This window comes from Tenrec ecaudatus, chromosome 5 (assembly GCF_050624435.1).
Source record: "Tenrec ecaudatus isolate mTenEca1 chromosome 5, mTenEca1.hap1, whole genome shotgun sequence".
Classification (NCBI taxonomy): Eukaryota; Metazoa; Chordata; class Mammalia; order Afrosoricida; family Tenrecidae; genus Tenrec; species Tenrec ecaudatus.
This window is the reverse complement of record NC_134534.1, coordinates 39972372-39990187: the sequence shown is the minus strand read 5'-3', so window position 1 is coordinate 39990187 and position 17816 is coordinate 39972372. Positions and strand designations below refer to the sequence as shown.

The 17816-nt window shown below is 48.0% G+C and overlaps 1 protein-coding gene across 1 annotated transcript in view; it reads left to right on the top strand.

The window, feature by feature from the left end:
* Positions 1-17816, top strand: part of ERICH5 (glutamate rich 5) — a 39706-nt gene that overhangs the window by 10268 nt on the left and 11622 nt on the right. The window contains exon 3 of the mRNA XM_075550823.1: positions 5318-5488. Within this exon, the coding sequence (XP_075406938.1) occupies positions 5318-5488 (171 nt within the window). The remainder of the gene's footprint in view (positions 1-5317; positions 5489-17816) is intronic.

Here is a 17816-nt window from a genome sequence, read left to right as displayed (position 1 = left end):
TTTTCCCATATGAGCTTTGTTGCTTCTCAGCTAGATGGTCGCTTATTTATCTTCAAGCCTTTAATGCTGTATCTTTTGATAGCCTGGCACCATCAGCTTTCTTCACCACATTTGTCTTTGGTGATCGTGTTGGGAAGGTAAGCCTCATGGAATGCCAGGTTATTAGAACAAAGTGTTCTTGCATTGAGGGAGTATTCGAGTAGAGGCTCAATGTCCATCTGCTACCTTAAGACTAAACTTATGAATATAGGCACATAGATCTATTTCCCCATTGTCATATATAAATATATTTACATATGTACATGCCTGTATTTAGACCTCTATAAATGCCCTTTGCCTCCTAGTTCCTTCCTCTATTTCCTTTTACTTTCCTCCTGTCTCACTATCATGTTCAGCCTTCATTTGGATTTCAGTAATTCCTCTCGGTTACATTACCCTTGATCAAGTTCTACCAGGCCTCCTACACCCTCCTCGCCATTGATTTTTGGATCACTTGTTCCCTTGTCCCTGAGTTTGTTAATACCCACTTCCTTTCCCCCACATCCCTCACTCCCATGTCCCCCCCCCAACTGTCAGTCCTGTTGTTTTCTCCTCCAGCCTATTTACCCCGCCTATCTTATCTAGATAGACCTGCAGAGATAATAGTATGCATCAAAACAAGACAGAGCAAAGCAACAAAAGAAAACAACAACAAAAGACCAATGGAAAAAAAAAGCCTGTAAATAGTTCAAAGTCTATTTGTTGACCTTTAGGAGTGTTTTCTGGTCTGAGTCTGATGGGATGCCATGCCCTGGGGACTTCGTTGCTCTGTTCCCCTTGCTGTTCTGTGCACGCCCTTAGTATTTCACCTCAGTGTGGTGGGGTCAGATCAGGAGCAATGGCTGCACTGTTTCCAGTGTTGTCCCCTGTAGGGCTATGGGTCAGTGAGGGATGTCTAGTCTTGTAGTGGGGGCAGCCCTACGGTCCTCTCTGTGCTTTGGCCACTCTCAGCGGGAATATCGTACTCAGGGTTTAGTGGGCCAGGATGTGTTCCATTCTCTCTTCCTCCCCCTTCATTTGCTCCTGTGTGCTCTGATCAGACATGTCCCTCTCCCAGAGCTGTAGCTTCAGTGCTGTCCTCTGAAGTGAATTCTTCTATGGAGAGAGGGGGCTGTCCACACAGTTGGACTACAAGTTATTTTTATGAGTAGTGATATCTAATGGAGTTTTGGTGGCATAGTGGTTATGAGTTGGGCTGATAACTGCAAGGTCAGCAGTTGGAACTCACCAGCTGCTCCTTGGGAGAAAGATGGGGCTTTCTACTCCTGTAAAGAGTTACATTCTCGGAAACTCAAAGGGGCAGTGCTAGCCTATCAGTCAGCATAGACTCGATGGCAGTGAGTCTGATTTTGGATTATTGATATATAAGGGACCCTGATGGTGTAATGATTATGTGTTGGGCTTTGATCCAAAAAGCCAGCATTTCGAAACCACCAGCCTTTTCATGGAAGAGATGAGGCTTTCTACTCTGGTAAAAAATTGCGATCTCAGAAATCACAGGGAAGTTTTACCCTGTCCTACAGGGTCACTGAGTGAATATTGACTCAGTGGCAGTGAGTTTGAATGTTTTTGTTTATTCTCATTATCTTTAAGCCTGAGACAGTACAGAAAACACTACATAAGATACTGGACAGGGAGGAGGGAATGGGAGATACTGCTAATCGAGTACTTAGTTCTTGTTTTGGGTGACGACAAACCTGCAACTTGATTGATGTCAACACAACATGGTTACTGTAATTCGTGTCATGGAAATTTTCACTGAAAAAGTGCTTAAAGTGGAAAACATTTTAAAAAGGGAAAACATTTGGTCCTATATATTATACCACAATCAACACAAATATGAGGGAAAAGTCTTAGAATCTAAACAAGAAAATGAACCTAACCAAATGTTAACCATCACTTGTAGGCATATCCATACTGACGAGGGTGGGAGGGAATATTACCAGTGCAAGAAACTGTGGAATGTTATTTTGACAATACTTTTAGTCTAAAGCCAGGCCTGTGAACCAATACGGACATGTAACTAGTAGGCTTTTCTTCTGCTTTTTTCCTTTGCAATAATATAGATGAGTAAGTCTGAACTGACTTCTCATATATTCTCAAACTCACCTTCCCTGAGGAGACTCCTATTCACACCGACACTGTAGGACAGGGTCGAACTGCCCCTGTGAGTTTCCAAGACTGTACATCCTTACAGGAGTAGAAAGTCTCATCTCTCTACCTTGGAGAAGCTGATAGCTTTGAACTGCTGACCTTGTAATTAGTGGCTAAACACATAACCCCCTACCCCACCAGGACTCCTCCTGTATATTCTCAAAAGAAATACAACGATCTTGCCATTGAGTCAATCCCGACCCACAGTGACCCCATAGGACAGGATAGAACCGCTCCTGTGGGTTTCCAAGACTGTCATGCTGTACAGGAATAGAAACCCCTCATCTTTCTCCTGAGTAGCAGCTGGTGGTTTCAAGCTGCTGACCTTGCCGTTAACAGGCCAGCGTGTAATCACTATGCCACCTGGACTCCCCTGTCTATCCTAGGGCTGAGTAAATACTAAGGGTATTGAGAGCCAAGACAGATGGATAAGAGTTAGAACTACGGAAAGGGGCCCGACTACAATGTACCTTGTGGTGTTTGATGTTCGATTGGACTAGAAGCAAGAGTATGAAACCACTGGTATAAGATATGCCAGAAAGTGAGAAAATCAATGTGAAAGATTAACAATGAAGAAAATGTCAGAAGGCACAAGGCTGAACTCGAAGAGACACCCCCTCCAAGTAACATTTTAGGCAATTGGAACATCAAAAGAAATGAACAAGTGAAGGAAAAGTGCAAGCTCTACCTTCAGGAAGAATGCTAATATTCCTCCAATAAGTAAGGGAATTGGAAAATCACTATTTGATAACCATCACAGTAATAGTGGGTCTGACAAGAATATCAATGTATGCTAAAATTAGCACATCAAAGTTTGGTGAGAAACTAGCTTAACGTTTTATCCATACGCCCCTACACACACACACGCATGCACATGCACACATATGCACCCGCAAATTTACTTGCTCATTGCAGGGAGTGAAATAGTCACTGTGGAGATGAAAATTGGCAACAGTGCCTTCATGAAATGATCAAAGTTAGCACCATAACAACGGGCCAAAGGACACTCTGTACCCCTTGAAAGAAAGTGCTGAGATGCATACAACATCAGGCATGCGTTTTCCTGCCAAAACGGCATGATCTGAATACGCTCATGAGGAAACATCAGACGGGCCCTAACTGAGGAATGTTTAATGCAAAAGAAATGACCCGCATGAGAGCTTAAGTTCTGAGCACTACATTTGCAGAATGCTACAACATACAGCGGAAGCCTTAGATCCATTTTTAAGTCTACCCGTAGGCTCTGCCGTCACTGAATTCTTTCTGAGTATGAGTATGAACCAACAATGTGAATACCTTTGCCTCCATGCAGAGGATATTTAAAAGTGTATTACTACCACTTCCCAGGTAATGGAAGTCTCTTCCCTGGGGACTTGCTTGGGTGTATTACTGATAGAAGTTGGGGTCCTAGGGTCCCATGGCCAGGAGTCATACCCTTACCCCCATGGTCAGAAGGCCCTGAGCCAATTCTGTAAGCTATTCTGTCTAGCAAACTGTAGTACATGTCCCAGTCATGGTCCCATTCCCGCTTCTGTAGCCCCTGCCGGTAACTGTAAAGTATCGATCTGTCACCAGTTGTGCTTTTGTGAGTTTCCCTTGTAAAAAATCTCGCTGCTCATTAGTCAATGCCAACTCAAAGTGACCCCAGAGGGCAGGGTAGAATTGCCCCTGTGAGTTCCTAAGAGTTTCTAAGACTCGAACTCTTTACAGGAGTAAGAGATCATCTATTTAAGCAGTGGCTTTCTGTGAATCTTTGAACCTCACCATAGCCTCATGTGGATGGTCCTCCTAATCTGAGGCTTTCTACTCCCATAAAGTTAGTCTCCGGAACCCATAGGGGCAGCTCTACCTTGTGCTATAGGGTCCCCACGAGTCTGTCTGAATCGACTCCTCAAATCCATGGCAGTGAGTTGGGGTCTTGTTGTTAGTTCCCTACAACAGGCCTGTTCTTTCAATGATGCCAGGTAGACTGAGGAACTGATCAGACCTAAGGGAAATTAAAACACGACAACTGAATATACGGTGTGATCCTGGATTCCACAGCAATAGGACTGGATCATATATGTAGACAAAACAAACAAACAAAAACAAGCCACCGAATCCATGGCCGTGGAACCAGTTTCAACTTTGGTGACCCCAAGTGTTACAGAGTAGACCTGCTCCATAGATTTATCTGGGCTATCATTTAAAGGAGCCCTCATGATGTCGTAGTTTTAAGTTGGGCTGCATGAACCAGAAGGTCAGTAGTTCGAAACCACCAGCCACCCTGTGGGAGAAAGATGGGGCTTTGTATTCCAGTCAACACTAAGTCTTGGAAACTCAAAGGGGGCGGGGCGGGCGCAGTTCTACCTTGTCCTATAGGGTTGTTGTGAGTAGGCATCTCTTGATAGCAGTGAGTTTGACTTTTTTAATTTTTTGGTTTGATGTTCTAGTGGGTTATGGGTTGGGCTGCTTACCACAAGGTTAGCAGTTTGAATCAATCAGTTAATCGGAGGGAGAAAGGGGAGGCTTTTTACTCCCATAGGAATTACCGTTCTACCTTGTGCTCCAGGTTGCTAGAAGTCCCTTCGTTGGCAATGGGAGCTAATTGTCAGGCCTCTTCTGCAGCACCACTGGGGGAGAGTGGGGGTCCCAACATCCAACCTGGAGGTTAAGCGGAAAGAGCACAATCCACCTGCTCCACACAGGGACCTTAACTTCACCCCTCGTGTGTGTATTTCCACGCATCCACAAGTCCTATCATATGCCTGTATATGTCCACACTAATTAATGAGACAACTGATAAAAGCTTAATGTGGATCGTGCATTAGGTAATAGCATAGTATCCATGTTAAACTTCCTTGTGACAACCGTTCTACAATTACATAAGAGAATTAAACTGTCGTTGTAAATTCAGGCACCAATCAATAGCCATTGGCCACAAACGCCTCCTCCCTGGGCCCAGCTATTTAGTGATGCTCAGATGGTCCCGCCCAGCTCTAGCCCCTGCCACCCCTGCTTCGGCTTCAGGTGCCCTTCCCACACCCTCCACCTTCCCACTTGGCCCCTCCGTTCTACGCGCCCCGGTCCTCCCCGCCTCCCTGCCCTGCAGCGCTCTTCCTCGCTCTCCCTCGCTCTCCTCCAGGCTCCCGGGTCCTTTGCAGCCCCGAGAGCTCTCCGGGTGCGAACCCCGCGCTCCTGCGCCCCGCGGAGCGCCAGCGCCAGCGCCCGCAGGAGCCGGACTGGGAGAGCCGGAGGAACTCCGGGACTCGCCGCGCGGCCGGCGCGCCCTCGCAGGCACCACGCTCCAGGCTGGGTCAGGTGGCTGCGCCCTCCCGCCCCGCGGCCCTCCTGCCCGCGCCCGCGCCGCCGCGATGGGCTGTTCCAGCAGCGCCTTGGCCAAGACCCGCGGCAGCAGCAGCCGGAGCCGCTCCGGTGAGCAGGTCCCCGCCCCACCCCAGCCCCCCGGATCCTAAGGGAGCCGAGTGCGCGAGTCCCGCCGGGCGGGGGCAGAGTCCTCCCTCCTACATGGGGAGTCGAACCAACGCAGCAACCGGCGACTCTTCCTAAACCGGTGCCGCCGCCGCTGCACCCGAGGGCGCGCACGGCCGCTCCGGGGACCACGCTGTCCTAGGGCGAGGTCGCGACCCGGCAGGGCTTCTGGGCACGCTGGCCTGGTGGCTGGGAATTGGCATTGAATCCTACAGTTAGCTGCATTCTGCTCCTAAGCAGGCGGGTAACTTCCTGTCGTTCAAGTACGGTCTAAGGAGTCCTGGTGGCGCTGTGGGTTAGGCGTTGGGTTGCCAGAGGCAAGGTGGGCGGTCCGAACCCACTCACCTGGTCTGCGGAAGCAAGAAGGAACTGTCTACGGTCTCGAAACCCCATGTAGAGTCGCTATGAGCAGCAAAAGACGGATGGCAGAGGGTGTTTAGAACTAAAAAACGAAACAAAGCTCCCTGTCCGACTCAGAGCGACCCCCTAGAATAGGGTAGAACCGGCCCCGTGCGTCTGCCCCAATGTTTCCGAGAGCAGAACTCTTTACGGAAGTAGAAAGCCTCACCTGTCACTCGCGGAGCAGCCCAACACGTAACCCCTCTATTCCACCAGGCCCCCTTGGGTTCTTAAAATACAAAATTCAGCTCATAAAAGTGCAAATTCACCGAAAATCATTCCTCCTGGTCTTCAGTCGAGGCTCGATACTCCTCTTTCCTATGAGACCTTCCCCGCTCCCTCCCATCTGCCTTTGGGAATGGCAGCGCTGTGAAGCCTGCAGGGCATTCACCTCGGAACCGTCCGGCACTTTTGGAGACCCTAGATAAGGTTCCCCCGTGAATACTTCTCGACAACTAAGTGTGTGAAAAATGTTCTCACTAAATCTTATAAAGAAATTCAACAAATACATTTGGAATGTTAACTAAGCTTTGGGGGAGGGCTGGAAGAAAATCCAATCCAAAAAAACCTATTGCGGTGAGTTGGTTCAGACTTCTAGTGATCCTGTAGGACAGCGTCGACCAACTCCAAGGCTGTCTTTCCTATGGGAACAGACTGCCACCCCCCTCCTTCCAGCCTGATGGGTTGGAAGCACTGAGCCTGTAATTAGCTGCCTGGTGCTTAACTACTGTGCCACCAGGGATCCTGGGGAAGGAAGAAACCAAACTCACTGCCCTCGAGGTGGTCCTGACTCATAGTGACCCTGTATGTAGGACAGAGTAGAACTGCCCTTGTGGGATCCCCAGACTGTATCTCCTGACCAGGGTAGAAAGTCTCATCCTGCTCCCTGGGAATGGCTGGTGGTTTGGAACTGCTGGCCTTGTGGTCAGTAGATCAACAGTAACCCACTATGGCAACAGGACTCCAATGGGGGTGCAGGATCAAGCAACCACCACCACCACCCAAATGATTAGTATGACTTCTCACAGTGATAAATACTTCGAAGATTAAAAGCAGGTTAACAGACGAGTGAATGGCTGGCCTTTACAGCGGATTTCTTGCATTTTGAATAGTTGATATTTGGGACAAACCTCTGAAGCCTAAGCAAATTCCTTCGAGCTAGCTTACAATCTTCTCCAAGGCTAAATTTTGGGAGAATCATACACTCAGGTTCATTACTTTCCCCAGGTCTCTGTTAGTGTACTGGCAGTTATTCAATCCCAGAAATGTCGCTTCTCCCTTAAGGTGGAGGAGAAATGCGGTTTCAAAGCCCAGCCACTGGGTTCTAGTCAGCAACGTTGCCTTGCCATTGTGTTCATGGTGTGCAGTCACTTGTTTCCCACTTGAATGGACAACAGAGAGCAACACAAAGTTTGAAAATAGGCAAAAAATAAAAATGGCGTATGCACACCACCACCATCTTCACTGGCAATGATGTAAAGGAAGGTGGACACTCAGTACTCCTCAGGTAGTGTTTTCCCGCGTTTTCCTGCAGGGGCAGACCTCTGTACACTCCAGGGTGCGCCCATAAAGCCAGGGCAGAGAGCTTTCTCCTTGCTGCCTCATGCTTTCCTTTATAAAATCAGGTAGAATTTGATCCCAGTCCATAATGTACCCTTGTTGGTTTCAGTGTGAAATTTCTGAGGAAAAACTGGTGCTGCAGGGTGATACGCCGCTTAATCCTGGTTCCTCTCAGGCCCTGCCTGATATGTGGTGGGATATGTCCTAGGAATAGCATCGGTTTTAAAGAGAATGCCATCAACCATCCTTAGAGAATTAGAGCGGATCAATGCATCCATTTCCAGGAATGAGACTCTTGGGGTGAGCCAAAGCATCGAATAGGTGGAAGAGGATGGTTAATCCCCTCAAAAATCATCATGAACAACCTTTAAAAATATTTTGTTATCCATCTTAATGCCTATCCATAGGATTTACACTCTTTGCTTTTGATTTTTAGAAACTTTCCTTTGCAAACGCGGTGAAGGTTTACAGAGTAGATCATCTGTCCCTGTTATGTCTTCATGATGTCCCAAGTTCTTAGGGGTGTTGGGGTGGGGGAAGCGTTAAAATTCTTGACCCCTAGTCTTAGTTTGTAAAGAATTCATCAATATGCTACATCACTTGCTCCGTGCACATACCGACTCCATCAACAGGTGCGCTTTGCCTGTGAGCCTTGTTCACACAATGCTCTCTTGGCATCGGAGACTCTTGTATGTCCATCAGCATTTCAACTCCGTGATAAAGAATTCATTCCTGCTTCTGCAGCTTCAAACTTCTTTACATCCCGTATGGGACCTCAAGCTGGTGTCTATGTGCTTTCAGGTTAAAAACCTGCCTAGGTTTGGGAAGTGCCTTTTACGTGCATTTGCCTAACAATGCTGGACACATAATCAAACTCACTGCTAGTGTGTCATTCGGACACATAGTCACTCACTGACATCCAGTCGATGCCAACTCATTGTGACCCTAGAGGGAGGGTACTCTTTACAGGGTCAGAAGGTCTCGTTTTTTGTTTTTGTTTGTTCAGTGTATAATTTTTAAAATCATTTTATTGGGGCTCGTACAACTCTGATCACCGTCCATACATCCTTGTTTTTCTCCCGCCGTGCGGTTGATGGAGTCCAAAGGCACCTTTGTGGTTAGCGGCCTTACCTGCAACCCACCTTGTCACTCACTGCACCACCAGGGCTCTTTAGAGTCACAGTAACCCCAAACGCCCAAATTCACTGCCACCGAGGAGATGCCCACTCACAGCCACCCTCTGGGACAGTTTCCTGTGAGTTTCCAAGTCTGTTGCTGTTGATGGGAGTAGAAAGCCCCTTCTCTCTCCCGGGCAAAGCCGTTGGTAGATTCCAACTGCTCATCTTGCAGTTAGCAGCCCAACTCATAACCACTGCACCACTGAGTACTCCAGTTGCTGGTGACTAGATTTAACTTCACTCTCCATTTTTACCCGGTATGACTACCCCCTGTGAATATAATTTCAATCTAGTGAAAAGTCTGTAAAATGTGAAATTTGTGTTTGTCTTTAAATTTTACCTAGAAATGTTTAGTGGATGTTTAACCCAGAGGATAGTTTAAGTAGGATGCAGAGAGCTGTAGAGAAACGTTCAGTATTCCACCATATAATACAGATATAATTAGGCTCTCCGATGACTCTTCACCCAAAATTTAACTTGTTGGCCACAACCAAAAGCCATACTCACTGTCACTGAGTTGGTTCCCACTCATAGCAACTCTACAGGACAGAGAAGAGCTGCCCCTTGGGGTCTCTGAGGCTGTAAATATTTTTTTCATCATTTTATTGGGGGTTCGTACAACTCTTATCACAATCCATACATCCATCCATTGTGCCAAGCACATTTGTACATTTGTTGCCCTCATCATTCTCAAAACATTTGCTTTCTCCTCGAGCCCTTGGTATCAGCTCCTCATTTCCCCCCTCCCTCCCCCCTCCCTCCTCCCTCATGAACACTTGATAATTTATAATTTTTTTTCATGTCTTAACATTGACCAATGTCTCCTTTTACCCACTTTTCTGTTGTTCATCTCCCTGGGAGGGGGTATAGGTAGATCATTGTGATCGGTCTCCCCTATAAATCTTTACAATCGCAGAAAACCTCATCTTTCTCTCTCAGGGAAACTGGTGGGTTTAAACTGCCCACTTTATGGTTAGCAGCCCAGTTTGTAATCCACTATGCCATCAGGGTGCCCTGTATCATAACGGATTCTTTCAAATGGGCAGCACAGACCCTGGAAGCCTATGAGCTCAATGCAAACATATCTGACCTAGCCTGTGGACAGGATTTGTCTCAGCAGTCTGCCTTACAGAACTTCTTTTGCTCTGTTGTAAACTCTTATTCAAGATCGCCTCTCAAATCTCTTTGAGCTCTGAAATCTTGTAGTACTATAATATAATGGTACTCTAAAAAAATTCGTTGTGGTGCTAACCACATGTAGATTTTATATACACATACACACACGTTCTAGATAGCTTGGTGGTGCTCACATCAGGTAAGGACCGCAAACCGTAAGGTCAGCATTTCAAACCCACCTGTGGCTCCATGGAAGAAAACCGAGGCTGCCTGCTCCTGTAAAGATTCACAGCCTCAGAAGCCCTATACAGTGTCACTGGGATCCTGAATCAACTCCGTGGCAGCGGGTTTTAGTATATCTGGCAAAACATTTGCCTTTACACTCATTTTTAAGTGTATAGTCCAGTGCATTCACCACACTGGGCAACCGTCACCGCTACCCATTTCCAATCCATTCCCCATCATCCTTAACAGCAGTGGCGCCCCACCCCCCACTTACCCCTGGCAGCAATCGCCTGTTCTCGATAGCCCATGTAAGTGGGATCGTACAGTGTTTGTCCCTGACTGAGTTCACTCAGCACCATGTTTTCCAGGTTCCATGTTTTCATGAAGGGACGTGTTTTCCTCCCTCGACTAAGATTTCAGTCAAGGAAGCTTGGTGACATGGTGGTGATGAATCAGGCTGCTTTGACGTCACCAGGGCTGGCTCCTCTGGAGAAAGACAAGGCTTTCTACTCGAGTGAAGATTCGCCATCTTGTCGGAATCACATTGCTGGCAGGGAGGGAGCGAAGAGGTGACTCAGACAGCAGTCTCTTGTTGAGTAACCAATAGGTTGAAGAGAAATGATCTATGTCATTGAGCACGTGGATACATCAGTTCTGGCCCATCCCCTCTAAAGAAGACTAGGGGGCAGAGGGCAGAGGAGGAGGGAGGAGGCAGAGGGAGAAACCAGGAGTAGGAGGGAGTCCACGTTTAAACCTGTGCCTCGTTCCGGCTGCACACAGATCTTCACTAAATGCTCTGGGATGTTTGATGGACTTGAGTTTGGGATTTCTGTGTTTGTGGAAATAAGCTGTAAACAATAGGGTAATTTCTAAGCTTCTCAGGAGATGATGGAATCTGAACCCGAAGTTCAGATGGCTTCACAGGCTTGTGGGTCCCGAAGGCCTCTCGACCTTGACGCCCAAGGCCTCAGCCGGGTGCTGCCAGCCCTTTGTTGGCATGAGTGATTACTGCTTCCCGGCTGTTGCTGGCCAACTTCTTTCTGGGGTTTCTCGGTTGCCGCAGCAGTGTGGACAAAGTAACTCGAGGGTAATTATTGACAAAGCCATTGCTAGGTTAATGTGTACATTTCCACTGACAGCTGTAACCGCTTGTTTGCTCTTGCCTGAATTCTTCCTAGCTCCCGAGGCAATAGGATGAGGCTTGGGTGTCACGCAGTTGTCAGCTGTCCTTTGTGCTGGGTGGTCCCTCCAGTCTTCTCATCCTATTTTCACACGGTGGCATTTCAGCTGTAGCAGAAAGCAAAACAAAACAAAAAGCCAAAACATGTTTTTCTCTTGTAATTTAAAAATAAACTGTCATTAACGTTAGTTAATGTTTTGAATTGGTTTTGTCTGTACACAGACATCCCATTTTGTGGAATGTTAGCCGTCTCTGGACTGAACTTGGCATGTCTTTGTATACCCTCTGGAGACCGGCACTCAGATCGCTCAGTAAGTCTTTGCAGAAGGATCTGGTAGTGATTACCCAGCGAATTAAAGGGGACTCCAACACCCTCCCCACCAACACCAAAAAAGAGAGAATGTACCCAAACCACGCTCACTGTTATCAAGCCAATTTCAACTCGTAGTGACCCTATAGGTGGCGGTAGAATTGTCCCCTGTGGGTTATTGAGACTCTGGGAGTAGAAAGCCTCACTTTTCTCCCATGGACCCGGTGGTGGTTTTGAACTGCTGATCTTGCAATTGGTTAGCAGCCCAACCCATAACCCACTACAGCACCGGGACTCATCGTAGTGAGGTTAATAATTTTCCCAAAGTCTCAGAATGAGTAAACCGAAGCACAGGCCAGGTCTGTCTCCAGAGCCCAAGTTCTTTGTCCAACCTCTGATTCCCTCAGGGTTGTAGGAGGGAAAATGTGACAAATACTTGTTGGGGAGGGGGGGGTTTGAGTGGTTAGAATGACAGAGTTGGGGACTCGGTTATATGGGGAGCCAGATGGATTGAGGATCTAAGCCTAACCATCAACAGCAAAGGGAAGAGAACGATGGCCTTGACAAGGCTGGGAGAGAATGTTCAGTGGCGAAGGGGGGTCTCCTCTTCACCAAGGCCAAGGTAAACAGTCCAACAAAGCGTCCTTGTGAACTGTGAGGTCAGGATTGTGGAAGGCTACCCCCCACACACCCCTGCTCCTGTGTCTGGTTTACTTATGTGTTAATGTTTTACAGCAGCGAGATTTTTAAAAGCCTAATACTTTGGTGGTGGTAGTGTGATGGGGCTGGCTACCAAAAATAGCACTGCATATCTATTGAAGAGAAGCCCCCCCACGCCCCGCCCCCCCCCTCACCCCGCGCCATAGTGGTTACTCATTGGGCTGCCATCTGCAAGGTCAGCCATTTGAAGCCAGCAGCTGCTTCTGGAGAGAAAGACACAGGCTTTCTGCTTCTGTAAACAATGACAGCCTTAGAAACCCGGCCCCAGGGGGTCACTGTGAGTCCGCAACAACTCAATGGCAGTGAGTTTGGTTTGGTTTGCATATAGTCAAGGATGCCAGAGTTTTGCTCTTAGGGACAGAGATTGAAATGCACACACACACACAAACAGTTTTTAACAACTAAATGTTTCTCCAAAATTGATCCAGGAAAAATAAGAGAAAGAAAGGCAGCGTCAAGCTTGGCCAGGCTTTGAGTCTTGGTGTATAGGCAAGTGAAATACTGGGCCCTGGCGCTGTGAGGGGATGCCCGTGTCTTGAAGGGACCGTTGTCACCTCTGCAGTGTGTTGACCCATCCCGGGTCTGTTCCCTGTTGCTCCTTCAGCCTTTGAAGTCCATCCATGGTTATGTATTCCAGGGTCTCGGAGCTCTGCCCCTCAGGACAGAGATGGAAACACACAGAGACCCAGACAGCTGGAACAGTGGACATGATGGGGTGTATGCTTGATGAAGAGCGTGGCTGGCCGAGCCAGGCTGAGAAACAAGGAGGGACCATTGGAGAAGGGCAGAGGAAAGGAAGGGCAGTCTGTCACCCAGGGGCATGTTCAGAGGGGCTGGAGCTCGGGTCATGCAGGGGCTCCACAATGACTAGTCTGGACAGCTGGTGACTGGGTGACTTCCCTTCTCACTCTAATGTTCCACTGTCTCTTCCGGCCGCTCACAGCACTTTTAACATTCTCCCTGCTTGAGACCCCTTTCGCAGCACTTCAGAGGCCTTTGATATTGAATGCATTGGGGATTGTTGTGCGTTCAGAAATCTTTTACCGTTGCCAAATCTTTTACCGTTGTCATACTTTCTTCTTATCCCACTATCATGCTCAGCCTTCATTTGGGTTTCAGTAATTCCTCTGGGTTACATTGCCCTTAGTCAAGTCCTACCAGGCTTTCTAAACCCTCCTAGCCATTGATTTTGGATCACTTGTTGTTCCCTTGTCCCTGGGTTTGTTAACACCCACTTCCTTTCCCCCACCTCCTCCTCTTCCATGTCTCCTCCAGAACCGTTAGTCCCATTGTTTTCTCCTCCAGGTTGTGTATCCTGCCTATCTTATCTAGATAGACCTGCAGAGATAATAATATGTATAAAAACCAAGACAGAGAAAAACAAAGCAACAAAAGAAAGCAAAACAATAACAAAAAAACAATGACAAAAAGGAGAAAAGCCTGTAAATAGTTCAAGGTCTGTTTTTTGACCTTTAGGAGTGTTTGCCGGTTGAGTCTGATGGGGTGCCTCACCCTGGCCCCAAAGTCTATTTTTGTTATTTCCTGGGGAATTCCTTGCTCTGCTCCCCTTGCTGTTCTGTTGCAAGCCCTTAGTGTTTTGCCTTGGTGTGGTGGGATCAGATCGGGGGCAATTCCCGCACTGTGTTTCCAGGGATGTTGTGTCTCACAGTTAGGTTTTATGTCAACTTGGCTGGGCCAGGATTTTCCGATGATGTGACTTCGCATAGTGTGGTCAGCTCCATGATGGGATCTTCTGGGAAGCAGCCAAGCAGTTGTAGGAATAGGGTGGTGTACCACCGAGACCCTCAAGGAGATGAATTGGCATGGTGGCTGCAACAGTGGGCTCAGGCACAGGAGCGCTTGTGAGGATGGTGCAGGAGAGGAAGTGTTTCGTTTTGCTGTACGGAGGTCCCTATGGGTCTCACCAACTGGATGGCACTGGACAACAACGCCTACTTCATCTGGCCACCGTCTTAATGCAATTGAGGGAGGTTTCATTGGGGTGTGATCTACTCTCCCCGTGATTGACACCGTGCAGAAGCTAGCTGACTTCTGCTGTTGGACCTGGATCCTGGTTCGTCAACCCCCTGTCACATCACCTGCTGATCCATCCCAGGAGCCATTACTGTACTGCGGACCAATCTTGGAATTCATTTGCTTCGGCGTCCACCAGCCTGTAGTCTTCCTCTTCCTGTTGGCCAGCTCCTGTAAGTCAGGAGAAGCCTCTGGCTTACATCTGACCTACTGACCTAACCGGATTGGACTTACCCACTTTTACATCTATGAGAGCCATTCTTGACTTAACTCTTTCTGTGTACACCCACATATAAGTCACTCATTGGCTTCTCCAAAAAAGCCGGCCTAATCCAGTGGTCCGTAGCATTCTCCTAGGCTGATTTTCAGAAGTAGACCACCAGGCTTTTCTTCATATCCATGTCTTAGTCTGGAATCTCCCCTGTAACCAGGGCAGCATTGAGTAGAAGCTGTGGTGGCTGCTTATGAGACGCATTGGCTAGAATTGAACCCAGATCTTTCTCGGAGAAGGTGAGACTTCTACTATTGATGCACCCTTTACAAGCAGACACCTGTTCTTGGCACAGGTCTTTACACTCGGCACCCTGACCAAGTCAAGCACAGGTACCGTGGCCAGACTGGGAGGACAGCCACCTACGCCGGTGTTGACACCTGCTCACAGTTCTTCTTGGTGATCTCTATGCCCTCACCATGCAAAGCAGAAGCCAGATTTCTCTTGGATTTCGAACGGGAAACCAGAATACAGCAGTTTCCTGACCTTGGCAAGGTGGAGGCTTAGCAAACAGCCCATTGTCCATGGAGGAAACTTGAGAGAAGTCATCCTCTCTCATGTTGAACTCATTGAGACCAGCTCAGGCTCTTGATTTACCGCTACATCTGTGTACTCGCCGCACCTCTGTGAATCACAGGATGAAACCGAGGCAAAAGCCAAGTAAGACAACGAGAAGGAAGGCGAGCTGGTTGGTGCTGCCACCCTGCTCCTCAAACTCAAAAATGACCGCCTCCACCCATGCCCTGGAGTCTATTCTGACTCACAGAGACCCTAGAGGACAGTGTAGAACTGCCCCCTGTGGGTTTCCAAAACTGTAAACCTTTACAGGAGCAGACAGCCACCTCGTGCTTCCACGGAGCAGCTGACGGGTGGGTTTGAACCACCACCTTGCAGAGAGTAGCTCAAGGCCGTACCCACTGCCCACAAGGGCTCCTTTCTCAAAAGCTCCAAAAGCCTAGCAACGGCGGCCTCAAGAGAAAAAGACCAGGACCCCCCCTTCCTCATTGATTCTATAGAAACCCCAGAGAGGTCTTCGGGATGGGTGACGTGACATTCTCATAGGATAGGAAATACTGACCTCAAGTTTGTTTGTTTGCAATCTTGCTTGCTGGGTAGAAACTTTTCATTTCTGATCAGGGTAATGAGCCTGTTTGAAAAGCTTCTCCCCTAATGTGAATTTCAGGTATGTTAGCTTTAGTTCTAATCCTCTCTCGGATGTTGCCAGGTGTTCTGTTTCTGTATGTGTCTATCACAATGGCACTTTCCACACGGGTTCTGTTAGCTCAGCTTTCAATGTAGAGCCGAGGCCCGGAGAGAGAATGAGCTCCCAGGGATTAGGCCTGGAGCTGCGTGTGATTGAGAAAATAAAGAATTCAGAAAGCAGACACATCCCTAAACAACCTCGCACGTGGGCATCATTCATTTGCCCGCAGTGTTTTTTATGCAATAGGACAGAGGAGGCACAGCATGCTTCCCAAAGACAAAAGCTCTCGCTGCTGTTCCAAGCTGAGTTCTAGGACAGAGTGTGGAGTACCAGCCTCGACCTCCAGGAGGTGTATGTTGGGGAGTCACAAAACCCTGGGGACAGAATATGTGAAGGTCCTTGGGGACGAGGAAGCACAGAAATACCAAGATATGTTTAATCAGATACCAGTTGCTACCAAGTCAATTCTGACTGGTGGTGCCCCATATGTGTGAGAGTACATGGGGGTGATAGTACAGTGGTGCTCTGTAAGGTTTTTGATGCCAGAGTTTGGGTTAGTAGATCCCTGTGTCGGCCTGAATTCTCTAGAGAAGCAATACTAGTGACTCTTGGATGTGGATGTAGACAGACATAGATTTATATCAAGAAATGACTCGCATAGCTGTAGAAGTGGGTAAGTCCAGCCGGTTAAGGCAGTGGGTCAGATGTAGCCTGGCAGCTTCTCCTGACTTACAGGAGCTGGCAAACAGGAAGCAGGAACATGAAGCAGGAAGACCACAGGTCAGCAGAAGCTGAGCCGATGAATCCGAGATTGGTCCAGAGTTCGGTAAAGATCATGGCAGCAACCTAACAGTGCAGGCCAACATTGGCGATTTAAAGTGCTCAGGGAACTGCTTTTCAGGCCCTTTAATATCACAGTTCATTCGTTGTGTTGCCCAGTACTAAAAGAAAACTCATTGCCATCATGTTGATGCTAGCCAACTCACTGCGATCCTGTAGGACAAGGTAGAACTGTCCTTGTGAGTTTCTGAGACTGTAACTCTTTATGGGAGTAGAAAGTTCTGTCTTTCTCTCCCCCCCCCCCTCCAGGAGCAGGTGGTGGTTTCAAACTGCAGACCTTGAAGATCTCAGCCCAGTGCATAACCACTACGCCACCAGGGCTCCCCTTGTGTTGCCAAGGTAGCTCTAATTTGTGGACAGGGCCACGCCACTGCTAGCCCACAGAGGCCTTTGTGAAATCAGAGGAGGATGTTCTCTCTCACTGGGGCAACACCATGTTGCAGGTGAGCCCAGGCTGGAGTTCAGCTCCCAGTGGCCCCTTCAGCTGAGCATCCCCCTACAGTCCCCACTGGCTGGCTGAGTAGCTTCTCATGGCAGAAACCAGACCAGGCGACTCACACATTCTGTCACCTCTGCCATCAATTCTGCAAGGCCGACATATTGCCCCCAGTTTACAGATAAGGAGATTGCAGTTCGGAGATATTAGGAACCTGTCTGGACTGCACAGGTAGTTGGATGGTGAAATCAGACTTCCCTGTGGCATCAGAAGAGACTGGAGTGCCCTGCTCAGGCTGAAGGAAAGGGAGAAGTAAAACAATTTCAGACTTCTGCCTTGAACAGCTCTGAAGTAAATACATTCAAACCCAAACCAACCCAAACTCACTGCCATTGAGTCGATGATGACTCATAGTAACCCGATAAGACACGATAGACCTGCCCTTATGGGTTTCTGAGACTGTAACTTTTTATGGGAGTAGAAATTCTGGATGTTGTAATGTTGATCCTAGATTCGATTGTTGTGTTCTCTAAGAGATGGAAGGACACAACCATCTTCTTCTCCAACCTTTTAATTGATCTCCTCTGATCTTTGTTTCTGTTGTCAAAGAAAGAATGAGATCACCTTACTTTTCTGTTTGTCTGTCACAGTCTGTTCTTGCTAAAGTCCCTAAGTGAAG